General features: G+C 49.2%; 1 protein-coding gene across 4 annotated transcripts in view; it reads right to left on the reverse strand.

Annotated features, from left to right (window-relative positions):
• The window catches only part of STX1A (syntaxin 1A), a 44,957-nt gene that overhangs the window by 3,766 nt on the left and 20,241 nt on the right, over positions 1-20,950 (reverse strand). Inside the window, exons 4-10 of one of the 4 annotated variants that reach the window (XR_014558349.1) lie at positions 15,988-16,062; positions 14,718-14,791; positions 10,328-10,436; positions 5,328-5,401; positions 3,713-3,850; positions 1,598-1,737; positions 241-415 (exon numbers count right to left, since the gene is read on the reverse strand). Coding sequence is in view for 2 of the 4 variants with exons in the window: in XM_083714796.1 (XP_083570922.1) it covers positions 140-250; positions 3,713-3,850; positions 5,328-5,401; positions 10,328-10,436; positions 14,718-14,791; positions 15,988-16,062 (581 nt within the window). In the remaining 2 variants the exon portion in view is untranslated. The other 3 variants (XR_014558348.1, XM_083714796.1, XM_083714797.1) reach the window with 3 other exon arrangements.

Here is a 20,950-nt window from a genome sequence, read left to right on the forward strand (position 1 = left end):
GAGTTAAATACCATCTATGGAGCCAGACCACGATATTTGGCTGGTGATACACCGCGATGTGGAAAAGCTGATATCGCCCAAGCCTATTGGTGGCCTTTGCTGCCTGCAATGCTTCTTTATCTGCAAGGCACTAACTTACCCGCCTGGCTTTGCTCTGGTACTTCACTGCTTTCTTGGTGTCCGAGACGGCCCTCTCCACGTAGTCCACCGAGTGCTCCACGTTGTATTCAATGCGGTCAATCATCTCACCCTACGCAGTGGAGGACGCACATACGTTGCTCTTGTTTTAACAAAGCCACTGGCAGGGGCCTCCGCCTGCTCCCCTTTCCCTCCTGCCTGCTCACAAACATCTTCACTGGGGGTTGCAAGAGGGCAGATTCTCCCACTTCCCATTTCAAGGCGTTCAGTCCCAGACCTGCCAGTAGGAAGGAGAGAAGGAAGAGGAAACGGATTAAATTGAGAACCAGTATAGTGGTTAGAGTGTTGGACTAGGACCTAGGACTGGGTGACCTCAGGCCAGTTATTGACTCTTAGCCTAGTCTACCTCCCAGGGATTAAATGGGCAGAACCATGTCCTGCTACTTTGAGCTCCATGGAGGGAAAAAAAAGTAGGATGCAAATGCAATAAATAAAAAGAAATAATAAATCACAGGCAACAGGGAGTCTGGTTTTGCACAGAAAACATTCAAAGAGACAGGAGGGAAAGGCTCCACAAAGTCAGTGATACAAAGACCACACATGTTCCAGCAGCACACCAGGAAGGCAGCAAGGATAAGGTCCACAAATGCAGGCAGGAAAGAACACAGATGCAACACAACCCATTCCCAGGTCTTACTCCTCTTGACCCACCTTGGCTGGCAAAACCAGAAATGGGTGCCCTCCCAAGGGAGCACATACTGCCTGTACCAAGCTGCTCCAAGACACAGCTGAGGAAGGAGGCTGAACCCTGCTTCCATTAACCCCCTGATCCTGTTTCCCCATGGGGGGGGGGCAGAGCAAATTGGTCCGCAGCAGGGACAGGAAGCATAGTGAGCCTTCCACTGCATGCAGATAAATTGAGAGACGTCAAGCAGGGCTCTGGTTTCAGAGGGCTGTATCCCACACCTAGCCCTACTCAGAGCAGGAAATGACTGAAGAAGAGCTCTGGTGGATCAGGTCAAAGGGGCCCATCGAGTCCAGCATCCTGCTCGCAGAGTGGCTAGCCACATGCCCCAATGGGAAACCAACAAGGAGGACCCCAGCCCAAGAGCTCTCTCCCCTCCTGTGGTTTTCAGAAGCATCACTGCCTCCACGGCTCATAGTCAGCCATGGCCCCCTCCTCCTCCATGAATTTCTCTAATCCTCTTTTAAAGCCATCTAGGTTGGTGGCCGTCACTGCCTCCTGTGGCAGGGAGTTCCACAGTTTAACTCAGCGCTGTGTGAAGAAGTCCTTCCTTTTATCCTGAGTCTTCCAAGATCTGGTTTCGTTCCGATTGTCCACCTGTTCTAGTCCTCGCTTCCCACTGGTATCACAGGGGACACACAACACCAGGCATGCAGGAACAGCACAGGCATGCAGCAGCCTCAGCGCAGGGAGCTGGGGGGGAGGGGACATTACCTGCCAATGCCTGGGTGCCCTTCTCCAGGTGTGCACGGCAGCATGGGGGGGGGGGATAAAAAGAGGGGTCAGGAGGGGCAGGCGCTGAGCTCCAGGAATGGAGGGTTGTCATCAGCTCAGCTCTGCTCAGAGAAGACCCACTGAAATCAACAGGCCGGCATTAGTCATGCCATTCAGTGGGTCTGCTCTTGAGTAGTACTAAAGTTGCAGAAAACCCTGATTCTCACCTCAAAGAGGAAACCTCTTCAAGGTACTGCATTGCAAGGCGCCTGCTACTGATGGGGCCCACGGACCTTGATTTACATATGCTAATTTATTTTTTAATATCACAGAAGGGAATATCCCCTTCCGACCCAACCAACAAAGCCCTCAACTGATTTGCACTGTAGCCAGATCTATTCAGCCAATAAATCCCCCTCCAATTTATTCAATTCCCGCCCCACCATCAGAATTCATTTATTGCAGGGGGTCAGATTACAGGTATACGACTCTTTGGGCTCCTTCCAGCTTTATGATCCTGTGTGGTATCTACAAAAGATCATTCTAAATTAATCCCCCAAATGAATATCCTACCCACTAACTCAGATTTTATTTTATTTTTATTCATTTGATGTATATATCCGCCCCCCTTCATCACAAGATCTCAGGGTGGTTCACAGGATAAAAACACAAGGTAAAAACACAGGTAAATAGTTAAAACGAAAACAACAACAAAATAACTCCCTCTCCCACAAACATATGTAAAAGATCACACAAACCCATTTCAACATACCCAAAGTAATTGGCCCACCTGGAAACAATTGGTGGGTCCCATGAACCCCCACCCAACTGGATCTGCTCCAATTCACTGGCTGCATTTCGCAGCCGGGAGGTGGGAGCAGATGAAATTTGCGACCCTATGCCATGTGTTTTGCCAAAGATTTCTAGGGGAGATAGGTGGGGGAGCAGCGTGGGGGGCGGCTGCTTACAGCCTAAAAATTTCCTAGAGACAATGGATAAAACAAATACGATTAGATGTACAGTGGTACCTTGGTTCTCAAACGCCTTGGTACTCAAACAACTTGGAACCAAACACTGCAAACCCAGAAGTAAGTGTTCCGGTTTGTGAACATTTTTCGGAAGCCAAACGTGCTCCGTTTTGTGTGTCATGCTTCCAATTTGAGTGCCCCACTTCTGTTTTGAGTGTTACGCTGAGGTCTGTTTGTTTTTGCTATTTATTTTGCGTTTTTGTGGCTCTTTTCATTTTGCTTTTGTGACTGTGTGGAACCAGTTCAGCTACTGATTGATTGATTGTGTGACTGGAGTACACTGTTTACTGCTTTCATTTTATGGATCAATGGTCTTGTTAAGATAGTAAAATCCATGCTAAATTCCTCTTTTAGAGTTGTTTTTAAAAGTCTGGAACAGAGTAATCCATTTGCATCACTTTCTATGAGAAAGCATGACTTGGTTTTGGAATGCTTTGGTTTTGGAACGGACTTCCGGAATGGATTAAGTTTGAGAACCAAGAGACCACTGTACTGCTGGATAAGTGTTTCATGGTTCTTGTATTTGTTGAAAAGCCAATCAAAAATTGTTTAAAAAAAATAAGTTTGGGAAACCCTGATCTACACTGACAGACAGCAGCTCTCCCAGGTTTCAGGAGCAGGGGTCTTTTCTTTCCCTTCACCAGCAGGTCCCCGGATGGGTGGAAACAATGTAAAATTCAGAGTTAAAAACAGTTAAAACACATCACAAGGATAGGGTAAGAAGTCCTGAAACACGCAGATGCCAGGTGCCCAAGGCCAGGGTGAATCGATTCACATCGGAAGAGGCTGCTGGATCAGGCCAATGGCCCATCCAGTCCTGCATCCTGTTCTCAGTGTGGCCTGTGGGGAACCAGCAAGCAGGATCTGAGCACAAGAGCATCGCTCTTTCCTCCTGGGGTTTCCACAGCAACTGGAAACTGCTCCGCCCACTTTGGCCTCTGGTCCCGCCCATGACTGGCAGGTGGCTCCTGAAGGTGACACAGCCCTTGGGGCCAGCCATTGGTTCCTCGACCTGCCAGTCCCAGGGGTCCACTTTGCAGTTTCCCACCCCTTCCTTCCTCCCCCCCCCCCCCAGATCAGCCCTTACCTGGCTCTCCACTAGCATGGCCATGTCCATGAACATATCGTGCAACTCCCGGATGCTGTTCTCGAGCTTGATGATCTCGCTGTGCCGAGTCTCGATCTCGTTCAGCGCCTGCTTCGTGATGTTGGAGTCCATGATGATCTGGGGACGAACCAAGGCAGGGCGTGAGCAGCCATTGGAATCGGGGACCCCCAGGCTCCAGATCTCCAAGATCTTTCTCACCACCACCCCCCTGCCTCGCCCCGTCTTGCGTGACTCAGATGGAGAGAGTCTCACAATCCTGCCAGACCGCAAAAGTCGCTTCCTTGAGAATCGCGGCTTCCGTGAAAAAGGAAATGAAATGGCGTTCCTAGGCAGAACGGATAGCTCAGTTGGTTAGGGCGTGGTGCTGATGGCGCCAAGGTTGCAGGTTTGATCCCTGTATGGGGCAGCTGCATATTTCTGCATTGCAAGGGGTGGGGGGCGGGTTGGCCTAAATCAGGGTTTCCCAAACTTAGGTCTGCAGCTGTTTTTGTACTACAGTTCCCATCATGCCTGACCACTGGTTTTGCTAGCTAGGGATGATAGGAGTTGTAGTCCAAAAACAGGAGGAGGCCCAAGTTTGGGAAACACTCGACTACATGATCCTCAGGTTCCCTTCCAACTCTACCATTCTGTGTTTCTATGGTTCTAGGCACTTTGGGCTTGGAAGTGATGTTTGGAAGTGCACTTGTGTCATGTCTGCAGAAGTCCCGGGAATAAGTCCGGGGCGGGCGGGTGCTGAATAAAATTTACAGGGTTCAGGGACTGACACTCACTTAGTGTGGGGGCAAGTTGAGAAATGACTTTAGGTGATAAGCAGGTTTTATTGTTCTCTTTTTCCCATGCCACAGATGGTTAACGCGGCCTGTCAGCATGGTTTGAAGGTGCAGTAATTTTATTGACACAAAGTAGATTGGGGAACAGCCCATGCCTGGGCAGGAGACCTGGGCCTGCCTAGACGGCCTTGAGTGCCATGTGAAAAGCACATGGAGAGAAAAAAACTAACAAGGCTTTGCCTCAGCGGCTGGGCTGGCAGCTTCTATCTGAGAAACGTTTGCAAGGCTGCAACTCCAGTGGTAGAGAGCAGCCTCTGTTGCACGGGATGGCAATTTGGGCCGAGGTCTCAGCAAACGCCCTTGGTGGTCTCCCCACTGTGGCAAAATAGTTGCCCACAGACTAGCTGGATCTACATTCACCTTTTAAATGTTATTAGAATGATATTATCGTTCTAAAACATCAAGAGAGGAAAAAACCCATTTGGTTTCCTTTTGCTTCCTTTCCACAAAGTCTACCACCTGGTTTGTGATAGCTAGTTGCTCTGCGGTGCCCTCTGGCGTCACATTTTAATAGCGCATTATTAACGTTAAAGATCATACGGCTGTATGGTTCTCAGGATCATTCCTTAACTTTTTCTTTAGTATTAAAAACCATGAGTGTAGATCTGCCCTCTGCCAGGTCAAAGAGGCAGCACTTCTAAAGCAACGCCCATCTGAACAAAGAAAGTCTTCATTGGTACCTCAAATCTGAGACTTAAGACTAGCAAGATAACAAAGCCCCCCCCCCCCGGGGGGGGCAGCGGCGGCGAGGACACACATACCCCAGAAGAGAAAATGGCAGGGTTCCCACTCTCCAACATGTCCTCCAACTCCTCACTGGTGGTGGTTCTGCCAGCTGCAAAGGACATAGAGAAGTCAATGCATCCCCTTCTTTCCAACATGCTGCAGTTTGAGCAGTGGTCTGGGGTCATGGTGTGTGTGTGTGTGTGTGTGTGTGTGTGTGTTTATGTGTGTGTGCAAAAAGACTCATTACTGTTTATTCTGCAGGGTCCCAGACTCTGGCATCCTGGAGCTGCCCAATCAGCACAAAAGGGAAGCTTTCTAGGCACTGAGAATAAGTCTTCTCAGCCTTTGTGCTGGCAAGCAGTGAAAGAAGGGGAGGCAGCCTCATAGGAGGGGCTCCCAGGGTCCCTCAGGAGAAGGTGCATGGAAGAGCACCAAGGAGGACTTGCTCCATATGCTCCAAAGCTAAGCATTTAGGAACTCTGACAACACAAAGGGTGTTTCAGTTTCAAGAAAATGGGGTACAAGTTATGGAACTTAACACAACTTAAAATCACTTCAAAAGAAGGTATTGGAGGACTCTACCCGCCCAGGGACATGCACAGAAAATAGTAGCTAGCTGAAAGGCAGCATATGGCTATCCACACTGCTTGTTGCAATGCCGTCCCATTACTTATTTTTATTTTTGTTACCTTAGAAGGCTCTGTAACCTTAGAAGGGGAATGGCTGTGGCTCTCATGAAGGGACCCTGCTCTCCTGAATTTACCATGACACCACTGGGTTTGAGGACAGGCCATGCTTCTCTTCGTTAATATATTATTTATTTATTAAGTCTATATACTGCCTTTCATCAGAAGATCTCAGGGTGGTTCATGATATCAAAATACAAGATAAAAGCACAAATACAGTGGTACCTCTGGTTACGTACTTAATTTGTTCCGGAGGTCCGTTCTTAACCTGAAACTGTTCTTAACCTGAAGCACCACTTTAGCTCATGGGCCTCCCGCCGTTGCCACACGGTTTCTGTTCTCATCCTAAAGCAAAGTTCTTAACCCGAGGTACTATTTCTGGGTTAGCGGAGTCTGTAACCTGAAGCGTATGTAACCCGAGGTACCACTGTAAATAGTTAGAACAAAAAACTAAACAAAATACCGCCCAAGCCTGGTCCCACATTTAAAAGTATGTTGATCAGCTAAAGGCCTGGTTAAAGAGGAACGTTTTCGCCTGGCGCCTAACGATGTATAATGAAGGTGCTAGCTGAACCTCCCTGGGGACAGCATTCCACAAATAGGGAGCCAGTGCAGAAAAGGCGCATCCTCATGTTGCCACCCTTTGGGCCTCTTGTGATTATGACCAGAGAGTCCGGGTTGGATTATATGGGGAGAGGCGATCCTTGAGGTTTAGTCAATGTTTCTGCTCAGTTCCTACAGGATCTGCCTTCAAAAGGCGCTTTTGCTCATCTTCACAATCTTCCTTTTAGCCTCAGCAAGTAAAAGTGCTGACTGCCCCCTCCCTGGGCTCTGCCCTAGATCCCCCCCCCCCATCAGCTCATCTCCAGCTAAGGCTGCCGATTGGCTCCATCTCCTCTAGCCGGCTGCCCGCCTCCCTCCCTCCCTCCTGGCAACCGGCTCTCCTCTGATTCCCAACTTCTCCCACTCAGTCCTTCTATTCTCATCTCTCCCAATCTCACCTCCACCCCCTTACCTGTTCCCGCCAGCTCCTCACATGCCCACCCCCTTCGCACTGGCAGCCTGAAAAAAGCCACATGCGAGCAGATCGCCTCAAGGCACTGCACAATTTATCTGCCACCAGGGATGCCTTGCTGGCCACATAGCCCAAAGGCTGGGCGGAGGGGCTGGCTGCAGCATGCCCTGAGAAGCCAAGCAGGTAAGGCATGACCCGCAGGAAGGAAAGAAAGTGTCGCAGACCTGTTGGACGCAGAGGAATGGTGGGAGGAACCAGCTGGGGAGCCCCCGAAAGAAGAAGGCTCAGAGCCAGGGGGCTGTCGGTGGGACAACAATGAGTGGTCAGAGGGAGAAGACTGGGAAGTGAAGGTGTCGGAAGCTGAAGAGGTAACAGGGTTTAGTGAGCAGGGAGAGTCTGTGGCAGAAAGGAGTCAGGCAATAATAACAATAATTTATTATTTGTACCCCGCCCATCTGGCTGGGTTTCCCCAGCCACTCTGGGCGGCTTCCAACAAAGACCAAAAACACACTAAAATATCACACATTAAAAACTTCCCTGAACAGGGCTGCCTTCAGATGTCTTCTGAATGTCAGGTAGTCGTTTATCTCTTTGACATCTGATGGGAGGGCGTTCCACAGGGCAGGCGCCACTACCGGGAAGGCCCTCTGCCTGGTTACCTGTAGCTTTGCTTCTCGCAATGAGGGAACTGCCAGAAGGCCCTCGGTGCTGGACCTCAGCGTCCGGGCAGAACGATGGGGGTGGAGACGCTCCTTCAGGTATACAGGACCGAGGCCATTTAGGGCTTTAAAGGTCAACACCAACACTTTCAATTGTGCTCGGAAACGTACTGGGAGCCAATGTAGGTCTTTCAAGGAATCGGTGGTCTCGGCGACTGCCCCCAGTCATCAGTCTAGCTGCCGCATTCTGGATTAGTTGTAGTTTCCGGGCCACCTTCAAAGGTAGCCCCACACAGAAGAGTCACAGGTGTCTTCCCCTCCTGCTGTGACCAGCTCCCCTTCCCTCTTGTCTCCCTGAACCAGAAGAGGCATGAAGAGGGAAGAGGAGTAGTTGGCTTCATGCAGGCGCAGTCTCAGATTGCCTGGAGAGGAGGGGACTTGGGGAGGTGAGGACCTTCAGTTTCAGCAACTGCTTCATGGGGGCAAGATCTACCAGAAATGAGTTGCTGTGCTCATTAGGCCAGACACTCCTGTGCAGATCTCGTTTTTGCTAAGAAAGTTTCCACACAGGAAGGTGTGTCTGGGTTGAGGGTGGTTCAAATGGCTGAGCTTTTGAGTGTTGCTGAGGTGGTGTTTGTTCCTTCCAATTAATTAGAAGCAGAAATTGAAAAGGTGTGCCAGACACAGCACAGTGTTACCTAAAACCGCCCTTTTCTTATAGCCAAGATCTCCCTAAAATGTTTAATCCCATTCAGTCCTAGTCAGCCAAAATCCTCCTGCAACGCTTTCTCCTTACAACAGGACGTGGTGCCCTCCAAACAGAGTTGAACTACCCATGGCCCATCTAGTCCAGCATCCTGTTCCCAAATGTTGGGTGATAACGGTGAGGCCGGTGCCTCCCCCACAACGCAGCGTTGCCCGGGATTCCTCACTCTGGTGTCCCATCACACTGATGTGACCCATATCCAAGGACGACTAGCAGAGTCCAAACAGACTGAGCCTTGAGGTGTTACATCTAAGCCTAATTTAATGCGCACAAAATCAAACGTAACATAACACAGAAAACATGGCCTCTCTCTCTGTCTTTCTTGTTATTGCAAAAGCAATAGGTATACAGTGGACGCTCGGGTTGCGAATGTGATCCGTGCGGGATGCAAGTTCGCAACCCGCAGTGTTCGCAACCCACAGCGGTGTGTCTGCGCAAGCGCGGGCTGCAATTCAGCGCTTCTGTGCATGGTGCAATTTAGCACTTCTGCACATGCATGACCGCCAAAACCCAGAAGTAACCCGTTCCGGTACTTCCAGGTTTCGGCGCGTCCATAACCTGAAAACAAAGAAACCTGAAGCATCTGTAACCCGAGGTAGGACTGTACAGAACAGAAACAGCGTATCTCACTTTCCGCTCACAAGACTCCAGCAATCAGTGCTGGAATGTAAACACAGACATGTGACATGTAACAATCCCACACATCTGCAGCACGGGAGGAATGGAATTCCAACAGTGGCCAACCAGATGCCTGTGGAGGATCACAACTCCCATCCATCACAGCAAGCACGGCCTGATGATCAGGAGATGATCAGGAGAGCTGGAAGGGACAAGTGTCATCTAGCACAACCCTCTGCAATACGAATCTACCTAACAGTTACAGGCCCACCCCCCCCAGCCCACATTTTACCAGTTTTTACACAAGAATATCATGGGGGGCTTTGTCAAGAGCCTTACTGAAATTGAGATACACTTCCCCTTAATTGGTCAGCTATGGTTCCGTGGCTGGGGGCTCTAAAATTCCTGGCATCTACTTATTTAGAGGTAATTTTAATCTGTTTTAATATTTTAACTTTTGTATGTTTTAAACGGCCTCGGCCCAGTATACCTGAAGTAGCGTCTTCACCCCCATCGTTCATCCCGGACACTGAGGTTCAGCTTCAAGGGCCTTCTTGGTGGTGGCGCCCGCCCTCTGGAACGCCCTCCCATCAGATGTCAAGGAAATAAACAACTATCTGACTTTTAGAAGACATCGAAATGCAGCCCTCTTTAGGGAAGTTTTTAATTTTTGATGTTTTATTGTGTTTTAATATTCTGTTGGGAGTCGCCCAGCCAGATAGGCAGGGCATAAACAGTGAATAATAATAATCTTCATCATCATCGTCATCGTCATAATAGTATGATTGTGAATTTTTCTCCATTTTATTGGTTTACCTTTTAGTAAACCACTTTGAGGTTTTTTTAAACAATCAAGTGGTGTGTGTGTATAAATAAAAGAATTTGTTGTTTCATTATCTTTCTTTTATAGTGAAATACTACTTTTTCTGCTAAGCATTGAGAGAAACAATGAGAAGAAATCAGTAATTTGAGCCTCTCTTCCAGAAACAGGAACTAACCAATATTGTCACCATGCTGGCCAGGAAGCTTCCAACAAAAGGCACGGTAGCCCTGAAAGATAGGACGTTTCCTGTTATGTACTGAAGTTCTCACCCTGGGCCACTTAACATTTTCCATACACAGTGAATAACAATGCCTGTGTGTGTATCACTACAGACAAGGCCTGAATAGTCAGGAGAACACCACAGAAAATAGGGGAATGGAACATTTGGCAGTAGTGGATCCCCTGTAAGGAGAGCACAAACAACGGGGAGCAATTCTCAAGAGAAGGGGGAGCATGGAAGCAACTCACTTATTTCTAGCTGCCTTTGGATCCTGCCCTTGCAGCGCTCCCGGTAGTCGGACTGGGTGGCGTTGTACTCTGACATCACTTCCACAAACTTCCGGGACAAGGTGGAATGCTGGGCGGGGGGGAGGGGGGAGAGAAAACATGGCTGCCATCATTTTCCAGAACGGTAAGCATGTTAGTCTGTCCGCTGCAGCACCGACAACCAGGCATCCAGAGATCTCCACGTGGTCACAACTGAACCCACACCAGGCGCAAAAATGTGCCTAGGGAATTTCAAACACCGGCACCAAGAGGATTCTGTGACAATTGATTTACTTCTGTTTATTTTATTGCATTTATTTCCTCTAAGGAGCTCAAGGTGGCATACATAGTTCTCTACCCCGTTTTATCCTCGCGACAAACCCATGAGGTAGGTTAGACGGAGAGCGCATGGCTGCCCAAGGTCCCCCAGCGAATTTCTTGGCTGAGTGGGGATTCGAACCCTGATCTCCCAAGGTCCTAGTCCTGCACTTTGACCACTAGACCACACTATCCATCAAGCCCCCGCTCTTAAGAAAACCTACTTCACACACAACATATCCTGCAATTCATGGCATTTGCAATGGGGTAGAGGAAGAGCAGGTCCGGGAAGCCCCTTTGTGGGGGGCACGGACCCTTGACAATTGTCCTTAGGAGTCAGAGCCTTGGCACCATCACTGACCCCTTGGCCCTGCCAGTTGGGGGGCTGATGGGAGCTACAGCCCCCCGCCCACAACACCTGGAGTGCACCAGGTTGCGCCTCGCTCCTCTAGACGGCCCCACCTTGTTCTGCTCCCGATACCCTTGCGTAATTCAGAAGAGAAATAAAAGACTAAAGCACGGAAGAGCATCCCACCCACCCGCTGCTTCCTGCCTTCCGCCCCGGCTCCTGCACCACAGTTCCTTGCCTCTGATTAAGGAACAGGCGGCTGCACAGCAAAACATTTTCACACTTGCTCTCCCCGGCGCATCGCCCATCTGCTGCGTTTCAGGGAGTCAGAGAGAGAGAGAGAGAGAGAGAGAGAGAGAGAGAGAGAGACGTTTCTTTGGAGATCAGACTTGGCTGCTCATCATCGTGTGGCGGGGAGGTTCGGGGAGGCGCTGATGACTTGGAACTGGCTTTGTTTGTTGTGAAGACGAGCTGTTGGTGCCCTTCAGCATCCACAAAGGCTGGGGAGAGGGGAAAAGTCAGGCTCTTCCTCCCCAACCCCCTGGGAAGGGAGGGCATCTCACCAGGAGCCAACTCCCAAACCAGCTGCTTCGCCCCCTCAGCCTTCATCCAGCCTTCCGCTTGGAAACTGGACCAGAGATGGATGAATCCCTCCATTTCAGTTGCTCATTTCTCAACCCTGAGTTCAGCTCCTGTTTTGCATCTTTTTAACAGAATTTGTCAGCATTTTTCATGTGCCTTTCCCCCCGAACAGGCACATTCTTGCAAGCGATTCTCCTAAAATATCACACCTTCTTGTATGTTGCATCAATTTATTTATTTACTGAATTTATAGCCCCACCTCTTTGTTCTCCAGGGGGCTCAAGGACAGCATACACCAGTGGTTTTCAACCAGTGTACCATGGCACCCTGGGGTGCCTTGAATGATGGTCAAGGGTGCTGTGGGCAACACTGGGCTCTGCCCCTCTTTCTTTCCCTCCTTCCTCTATTGCCCTCTTTTTTCTCTGCCTCCCAAAGGTTTGCACAGCTGTTTATTGCAGCAGCCCAGGCTTTAAGCTCTGCAGGCAAAGGTTGCCTCTTGGAGGTAATAAATAATAGTAGTAGTAGTAGTAGTAGTAGTAGTAGTAGTAAAGGTAAAGGGACCCCTGACCGTTAGGTCCAGTCGTGACCGACTCTGGGGTTGCGGCGCTCATCTCGCTTTATTGGCCGAGAGAGCCAGCAAAAAGCTTCCGGGTCATGTGGCCAGCATGACAAAGCCGCTTCTGGTGAACCAGAGCAGCACACGGAAACACCATTTACCTTCCCGCCGGAGCGGTATCTATTTATCTACTTGCCCTTTGACATGCTTTTGAACTGCTAGGTTGGCAGGAGCAGGGACCGAACAATGGGAGCTCACCCCGTTGCAGGGATTCGAACCGCCAACCTTCTGATCGGCAAGTCCTAGGCTCTGTGGTTTAACCTACAGCATTACCCGCGTCATAATAATAATAATAATAATAATAATAATAATAATAATAATAATGATAATAATAATGATAATAATGATAATAATGATGATGATAATGATAATAATAATAATAATAATAATAATAATAATTATTTATTATTTATACCCCACCCACTCTGGGCGGCTTCCAACAAAAGATTAAAAATACATTAAAACATCAGTCATTATAAACTTCCCTAAACAGGGCTGCCTGAAAGGTACCTTTATTTTGGGGCAGCTTAGAGACCAAGGGGCCACAGCAGTAGCTGCCCAGAGGGATCCCAAGGAAATGCAGAAAGGGAGCTGAAAAAGGGTGAGAGGCTGCCACCTCTGTAGGCAAGAGGTGACTTAACTGGGCTCCTGAGCCCCACAGGGGTGCCACAGAAAGAATCTAGTTGGTTATGGGAGCTGTGGACTCAAAAAGACTCCTCATTTAATTCCCATTACCACCCTGTGAGGCTGAGAGGCAGTGACTGCCCCCCCCCCCCCAAGAGCAACCAGTGAGCTTTGTGGCTGAATCTGAACCCGGGTCTCTCCTGGGTCCGAATCCAACACTCTAACCATTGCACCACACTGACTCTACACATTTTAATTTGGTACTGTTATGTAGTGAAGTTTCACCCTGGGCCAGCAGGGGGATACTGTATATAGTTTTCACTCAGGTCTGTAGATAGTTTTCACTCAGGTCCGCGTCAGTTATTTTAGGTGGGAAACTCTGGGCTGTTGTTGCTACAATGTTGACAGCCGGCTGCCTATAAAAGCAGGCCGGCTGAGCTGTTTGCAGTCAGTTCTATTCCAGCTTACAAAATAAAAAGCTACTTGGAGAAATCGCTGTGTCGGCTGCTATGTCAACCCACAACTTAACAGGTACACACTTTCCCTAATGCAGTCCCTTTGAGTGCAGCTTGATTGGCTGGAGAGGAAATTCAAAGGGGAAGTGAATTTTTGCCTTTGGCTTTGTTTCGGAAGTGCGAACGAGGCAGAAACATGTTGAAATGGGAACCACAAATGGAATGTGTGTGTCCCCCCAAAAAAAACCCCTAAAGAGAATTCAGAAATATTGGTTGAAAGATTCCTGAGTTAACAGGACAGCACTGAGGAGAAATTTGAACAGACCACACCCAAGTTAACACCCAGCTCACAGTTCCAACAAGGCCCAAATCAGCAGTGGGTGGGGCCAAGGCAAAAGTGGGCAGAGCAAAATATGCAAATTTTTCCATTGTATGTTCCAGCTTCAAAAAACCACCCCATCCTCTGTCCACAGACGCAAGCAGCAGCATCACAGATTGGAGGGCACATCTCAGTCTGGCTCAAGCGTGTGAGGAGGGGGGGGGGAGATGGGTCACTGAGTGTCCCAAGGGCCAGATGGAGAGGCTTCGGGGGGCCATGTTCATCAGCCCCTGCCAGTGGTAGGAAAACATCCAGTGCCAAGATCTGGTGTTTTTCAATGAAAGGATGTGACAGAAGTTTTACTGTTTCTTAAAAATAAATTATGCGTGGTGTGGAGGAAGTGGAAAGAGAGAATTTTATTTTTAAAGCATTAAAGGCCAGGCTTGCAGACAAAATCTTCAGGAGGTGGCTAGTCGTACAAACCATAAAACAGAAGGAATGTAACAAAACTGATCATTATTATTATTATTATTATTATTATTATTAACTGTGAAGATCAAAATATAAGCATCCAAGGGGTGTAAGCCAACCAAGTTCTACTCGAGAGCAGACACACTGAAATTAATGGTGACTATCTTTGGGTAGAAATCGAATACAGCTCCATCATTTTATATTTCAAAATATTATTTGTCACAAATCACAACGACACCAGACTTCGGGTCACTCGAATGGAACCAATCAGCCAGAGGAGAAAGGAAGGACTATCTCAGAGTGCTGTTGACTCTCTTTCCTTGGAGCTTTTTAAACAGAGGTTGGATGGCCATCTGCCAGGGATTCTGTAGCTGTGATTTCTGCATTGCAGGGGGCTGGACTAGATAACCCTTGGTGGTACCTTCTGGCACTACAATTCTATGACTATGGACTACGTATTGTGACATGTAAGATTTCCAGGTGCTCCGAACCTCAGCTTGGAAGTCCACTCCAATGGATGTTAACATATGGAACTCACTGCCACAAGAAGTAGTGGTGCCCACTGGATTATAAGGCTTTAACGGGGGCTTAAAAGAAACACACAGACAAGGCAGTGAGTGGGTAGCAGGGCCACCTACCTGTGTCTTTCTTATTCTCAAATCTGCTGATGATCTGTTGAGCCCCTCCTCCTGCTCGATGCTCTGCTCAATACCTAAGGGGGAGAGAAAAGCAGATCAGACTTTCAGAGAAGGAAGAGAAAGGGGGCGGGGGTTGAGAAACAGATGGGACTCTCTCTCTCTCTCCTTCCTCGCCTGCCTGATGCCCGTTTCAGACTAGGTTAAAAATAGCTCCCCAGAAGGCAAAAGACCATCTAGGAGCATCCCTAAAAGTGCCCCAGGAAAGTCAGAACACCTGCATTTGCACCTCATTTAATTTAGAAGGAAAAGCAATAATCTGGGCTATGAAAGGTGAACCCTGCAGCCCAAATAAAGGATGCAAATCTGCATTTCCTTTGGTTTTCTCCAAAGGAGAGAGGAGAGGAGCTGCCCTGGTTCTGAGATCTCCAGACACAGCCAAAAGGATCTTGGAAGCCATGAGGGCTCAAAATCTTGAAAAAAACAAGGCAGAGGTTCCCAGGACATCCTTGACTTGCAGATCATTTTCCACTGCCCCTTTTAGGGGCTTCCTCCATTCTGATTTATACAGGGACGCGGGTGGCGCTGTGGGTTAAACCACAGAGCCTTGGGCTTGCCGATCGGAAGGTCGGCGGTTCGAATCCCCTCAACAGGGTGAGCTCCCATAATTCAGTCCCAGCTCCTGCCAACCTAGCAGTTCGAAAGCACATCAAAGTGCAAGTAGATAAAAAAGGTACTGCTCCGGCAGGAAGGTAAACGGCATTTCCGTGCGCTGCTCTGGTTCGCCAAAAGCGGCTTAGTCATGCTGGCCACATGACCCGGAAGCTGTACACCGGCTCCCTTGGCCAGTAAAGCGAGATGAGCGCCGCAACCCCAGAGTTGTCCATGACTGGACGTAATGGTCAGGGGTCCCTTTACCTTTACCTTTACCATTCTGATTTGGAGAAGGACAACTTGCTCTGTAGGGCACAGATGCCCCTTTTACCCCTCCAACAGCCATTTCCCACAACACCTCTGAGCATGAGAACACCCACCCACACCAAAAAGAGCTGAGTTTCCCAGGAAAATAAATCTTGAGCCTCAAAACGTGGCCCCCTGCACTAAGCTTGCCCCCAGAGCCTTGCAGTTCTATCTCCTGCCATGTCCACCTAAGGCTGGCCATGCCACCTGCCTCCCTCTGCTGTGCCTCAAGTCAAGAGAGATAGGGGTCGGAAGCCAAACCAGCCCCTATGCATAGCACCCTCATCCTGCCTCCGTGCAAGGAGATACTCACTCTTTAGCTTGGAGCGCACTTTGTTGGCTGTCTTCTTGATGTCAGACATGAGCTCCTCTAGCTCCTCCTTGGTTTCTGGAAGGCAGAAGAGGCAGAAGGTAAGATCATCATCTGAGCCTGCTGGATCAGGCCAATGGCCTCACCTGCTCCAGCATCCTGTACTTACAGTTGCCAAACAGATTCCCTGAATGGGAAACCCACAAGCAGGACCCGAGCGGAAGAGCCCTCTCCTCCTCCGTCTCCTGTGGCAGAGAGTTCCATAGTTTAATTATGTGCCGAGTGAAGAAGGACTTTCTTTTGAGTTCTTAGGAATGCTTGTGGATGGCCATAATTGCAACCTGATTTCACAGCTGGATTTTGGCCTTGTTGGAATCAGTCCCTTGAACTGCGTTGAGAGCTGGGCAGGGCATCCCTGCTTAAATTTATCCCCCAGCCTTGTGCTGGCCAAATCCTGCCACCCTAGAGATCTTTTCTTCCAAGTTCCCTTTGGGATCAGATGCATGTTCAATTTGTGGTCCACATTTTAACACGAACAGGCCTTGTTTGCACTTCCCGAAATCTACACTAAACCCGCAAAATGAGGCTCCCTTTGAAATTCACCCTCCTTCCCCAGAGTTCTCCAGCCAAACAAGACATACCCAAAATGCATATGTTAGGGGAAAGCGCGTAATAAATCTAAATGTAGAGAGCCAGCGCAGTATAGTGGTTAGAGTGTCGGACTAGGACCTGGGAATCCAGGGTTCAAATCCCCACTTGCCATGAAGCTCAGTGGGTGGGGACCTTGGGCCTAGCCTACCTCATAGGGCTGTAATGGGGATTCAGTGAGGAGGGGAATGAACCAGTTACGCCACCTTGAGCTACTCAGAGGAAACAATGGTGTTTCCTACTCAGTGGAATCTGGTGTTACGGATGGGATCCGTGTAATGCAATAAAGAAATAACAAATGCAGTTGTACCTCAGGTTACAGACGCTTCAAGTTACAGACTCCGCTAACCCAGAAATAATACCTTGGGTTAAGAACTTTGCTTCAGGAGGAGAACAGAAATTGTGTGGCGGCAGCGGGAGGCCCCATTAGCTAAAGTGGTACCTCAGATTAAGAACAGTTTCAGGTTAAGAACGGACCTCCAGAACAAATTAAGTTCTTAACCCAAGGTACCACTGTACTTGAAGAAAGAATAGGGGAGAGGGAGAAGACCTTCCCTCCAACTCCTTCTCCACGCCAGACCTCATTGCATAAACCTCTATTATTCCCCCTCCCATCTTGCCCATCAACTTCTGCCTAAGCCCAAAAGCTGCAGCCCTCCCTCGCAGGGGCGGCGCGCTCCAGCCCCCCCCCATTGCTCCGCTTGCCTTTTTCCTGCAGCTTCCCTAAGCTGCTTGGCGCTGGAGGTGCCAGGTGCAAGCCTGCTCCCTCCCTGCCCCCTCCGCAACCCCCCCCCCTCGGCCCGGAGAGGAGATAATTGTCGTCACCTGGAACTCTGAACATCGCCAACGTAACCAAGCAACGCTGGCAGAGCAGCCAAGTCTGGGTGGCACAGAGGAGGCGACGGGGGCACGGCGAGGTCTCTGCACTGGCAGCCTCGCGCCAAGACTCTCCGCTGAGCTCAGAGCATCTGTGCAGGGCCTCAGACGTCCTCAGCAGGATCAGCACTGCCTTGGGGCAAACGCCGAGGTTATGCTCAGCCCTGAGCTTCCAGCCCATCTCCTTGCCAATTAGCATGCTTACACACTGCAACACGTCCAACAAAGAACCCCCTTGCCAGCCTTTGAGCATTTTACCAACTTGGGAGAGTTTGGCAAAGGTTCAGGGAAGGGCAAGCAAAATGATCGAGGGGATGACTGCCCTATGAAGGAAGGTTGCAGCGTTTAAGGAGCGACATGATGGATGGTAATAAAATTATGCCTGACAAAGTGGATGGAGAGAAGTTTCCCTCCCTCTCTCCTAACCCTAGAACTCATGGACATCCAATGTTGCAGGATTCAGGGCACAGGAAAGAAAGGACTTTCTCACGCAGCGCAGACTGTGGAACTCACTGCCACTGGAGGCAGTCGTGACCGCCAACCTTTAAAAGAGGGCTGGACAAATTCATGGGGGATTAAGGCCATCGATGGCTGCTAGTCATGATGGCCATTGTCCTGCCTGCACAGTTTGAAGCAGCAATGCTTCTGAACACGACAGAAGCTTGGGTCCTGTTTGGGGGATTTCCCCATGATGGGCATCTGGGCGGCCATTGCGAGAACAGGACGCTGGACTAATTCGAATGAAAATGGTGCTGAATTTTCACGGGAACCCGCCTCTTTTTTTAATGCAAACTGAGCCCTTCTGTGGCACAGTGGGACAGTGCATTTGGCTGTTAACTGGAAGGTTGGTGGTTCAGTTGGTGGTTCAGGGATGGCTGTGGGCAGGATTCCTGCACTGCAGGGGGTTGGACTAGATGACCCTCGGGATCCCTTCCAACTCTACAATTCTTATGAATTGGAATCCCAACCGAAGTTGGGGAAACTGAGAAAAGCCTCCTTCGTGTGCCCCCTCCTCGAGAGGTCCAGAGGGTGGCAACACGAGAACGGGGCCTTCTCTGCAGTGGCTCCCCACCTGTAGAATGCTCTCCCCAGGGAAGTTCGCATGGTGCCTTCATTATACACCTTTAGGTGCTGGGCAAAAACGTTCCTTTTTAACCAGGCCTTTGGTTGATCTGATTTACATCCTAAAGGTAAAGGTAAAGGTACCCCTGCCCGTACGGGCCAGTCTTGACAGACTCTGGGGTTGTGCGCCCATCTCACTCAAGAGGCCAGGGGCCAGCGCTGTCCGGAGACACTTCCGGGTCACGTGGCCAGCGTGACATCGCTGCTCTGGCAAGCCAGAGCCGCACACGGAAACGCCGTTTACCTTCCCGCTGGTAAGCGGTCCCTATTTATCTACTTGCACCCGGAGGTGCTTTCGAACTGCTAGGTTGGCAGGCGCTGGGACCGAGCAGCGGGAGCGCACCCCGCCGCAGGGATTCGAACCGCCGACCGTTCGATCGGCAAGTCCTAGGCGCTGAGGCTTTAACCCACAGCGCCACCTGCGTCCCGATTTACATCCTATGTCCTTTTAAAATGTGGGGGTTTTTTTGGGGGGGGGGCTATTGGGTTGTTTTTATTTTTATTATCTATTTTGTTGTTTTATATCTTGATTTTATTCTGCGAACCGCCCTGAGACCCCCTGGGTATAGGGCGGTATATAAATTCATTCAATCAATCAATCAATCAATCAATCAATCAATAAATCTGACAAGATTTGTTCATTCCTGCCTCACACTGCAGCAGTTTTAAAAGGGTTTAACTATCATGGGTGCCCTTAAACTATCTAGGAGTTGCAGCTTGACAGGGATCCTTGGTAAAAAATAAAGAAACCCCATTCTCTCAGTTTCCCAGAGCTTTGTAAAGAGAGAAGATAACACATGCCCATTTACCCTTGCATAAGAATAAATTTATGCGTCTGACGCTACTTAGGGCTTAGCAGCACAAGCAGCTGCCTTGTACTGTTTCCATTGGTTCAACTTGGCTGCCGCAAGTCAGTGTAAGTATCTGATTAACTTTTTATTAGGGGACACTTACTGAAAAAGTGGCCTGTTTTGCCTTTAGAGCAGCAGTTTTCAGGGAAAAAGTTGTGTGGGGAAGCCAAGTTAAATTCTTCGGGGGAACAAACTCTTATATGACAGAAGATATGGTTTGCACAATTATTTTAAATGCACAACGTATTATATTCTGTTATCTCTATTTTGCTTCTCATAAGGGCTTTGGCTACACAAATAAATAATAATATTCATTCGTTGGCAGCAGCACTCCAGGGGTCCAGGCAGAGCTCCCTCCCAGCCCTGCCCAGAGATGCCATCGGGGTTTGCCATGCAGCGTTAAGTTTTCACCCACACTGAGTCAGCCCATGCAGCCAGTATTGTCTACTCTGACAGGCAGCTCTGCTATTTTGCTATACAAGAAAAAGGGGAGGGGGCGGACTGTACAGAAGCCAGTAATTAACTCCCACCCTGCAGGGAGAAGAAAATAATTAAAGGGCAAATCCTCACTGCAAGCGGAGAATGCCTTATCTTTAATCTCTGTTGAGCTCTCAGAAGACTTCAAGAGCCTAGCCTTGAGTCTGAGGATTTTCCTTCCATGACAGAACTCCCTCCCTTCCCATGCAGAGCCCCTAAATCTGTTCTGAGTCCCCCCACAAAAGATTTGGGGATGGTGTGGGACACACACTTGGAGAGAGGGAATCCCAGATGCTTGTTTCCGTTAGTGCAGTGGCCCTGCGTGTTTTATATTACGATGGTGCAATCTTAATATAATATCACATTCCTACCATTACTCAAAAAATCACAGTCAACAAGAAGCAATAGAATAGGACAGGGCCTATAGACAGGAAGATGCTCCACCAGTGAGCTGTGGCCTTTCCTCTAAAAACAACCCAAGACTCTAGCCCTCATTGTTCTGAATTAATGGCTGGTTTAAACAGGAATATAGGAAACTGGCTTGTACTGATCAGGCTGAGGCAGGTGGTCTGCTACCCTTTCCCTGCTGGATCGAGGAGATTCAGTCCTCAGCGCAGGGGTTTGGGCCCTTTGCTCCCCCCCCGCCCCCCAGTTGCTGTTGAGCTCCATCTCCCATCAGTCCCAGGCCAGCAAGGCCAACAGCAAAGGCTGAGGGGTGCCTTCAAACAAAAATACCTGGAGATCCGTCATTCCCCATTCCACTGACTTGCTCTTTGTATCCTATCAGGCGGCTGCTAACTAAAATTACAGAGACTGTAATGGAATCATAGAATTATAGAACCCCAGGGTTCATCTAGTCCAATTAGAATCACAGCTAATAAAGGAAAGGAAAATGTCGGGCAACCCTGCTGCCAAGGGGCAGCCCGGAAAAAGGCCTGTGTTTCTATGCTGGCAGAGACAAAGAGGATTGCCACCTATTCATTGTGCAGGGC

Source organism: Podarcis gaigeae, assembly GCF_964106915.1.
Source record: "Podarcis gaigeae genome assembly, chromosome: 15".
Classification (NCBI taxonomy): domain Eukaryota; kingdom Metazoa; phylum Chordata; class Lepidosauria; order Squamata; family Lacertidae; genus Podarcis; species Podarcis gaigeae.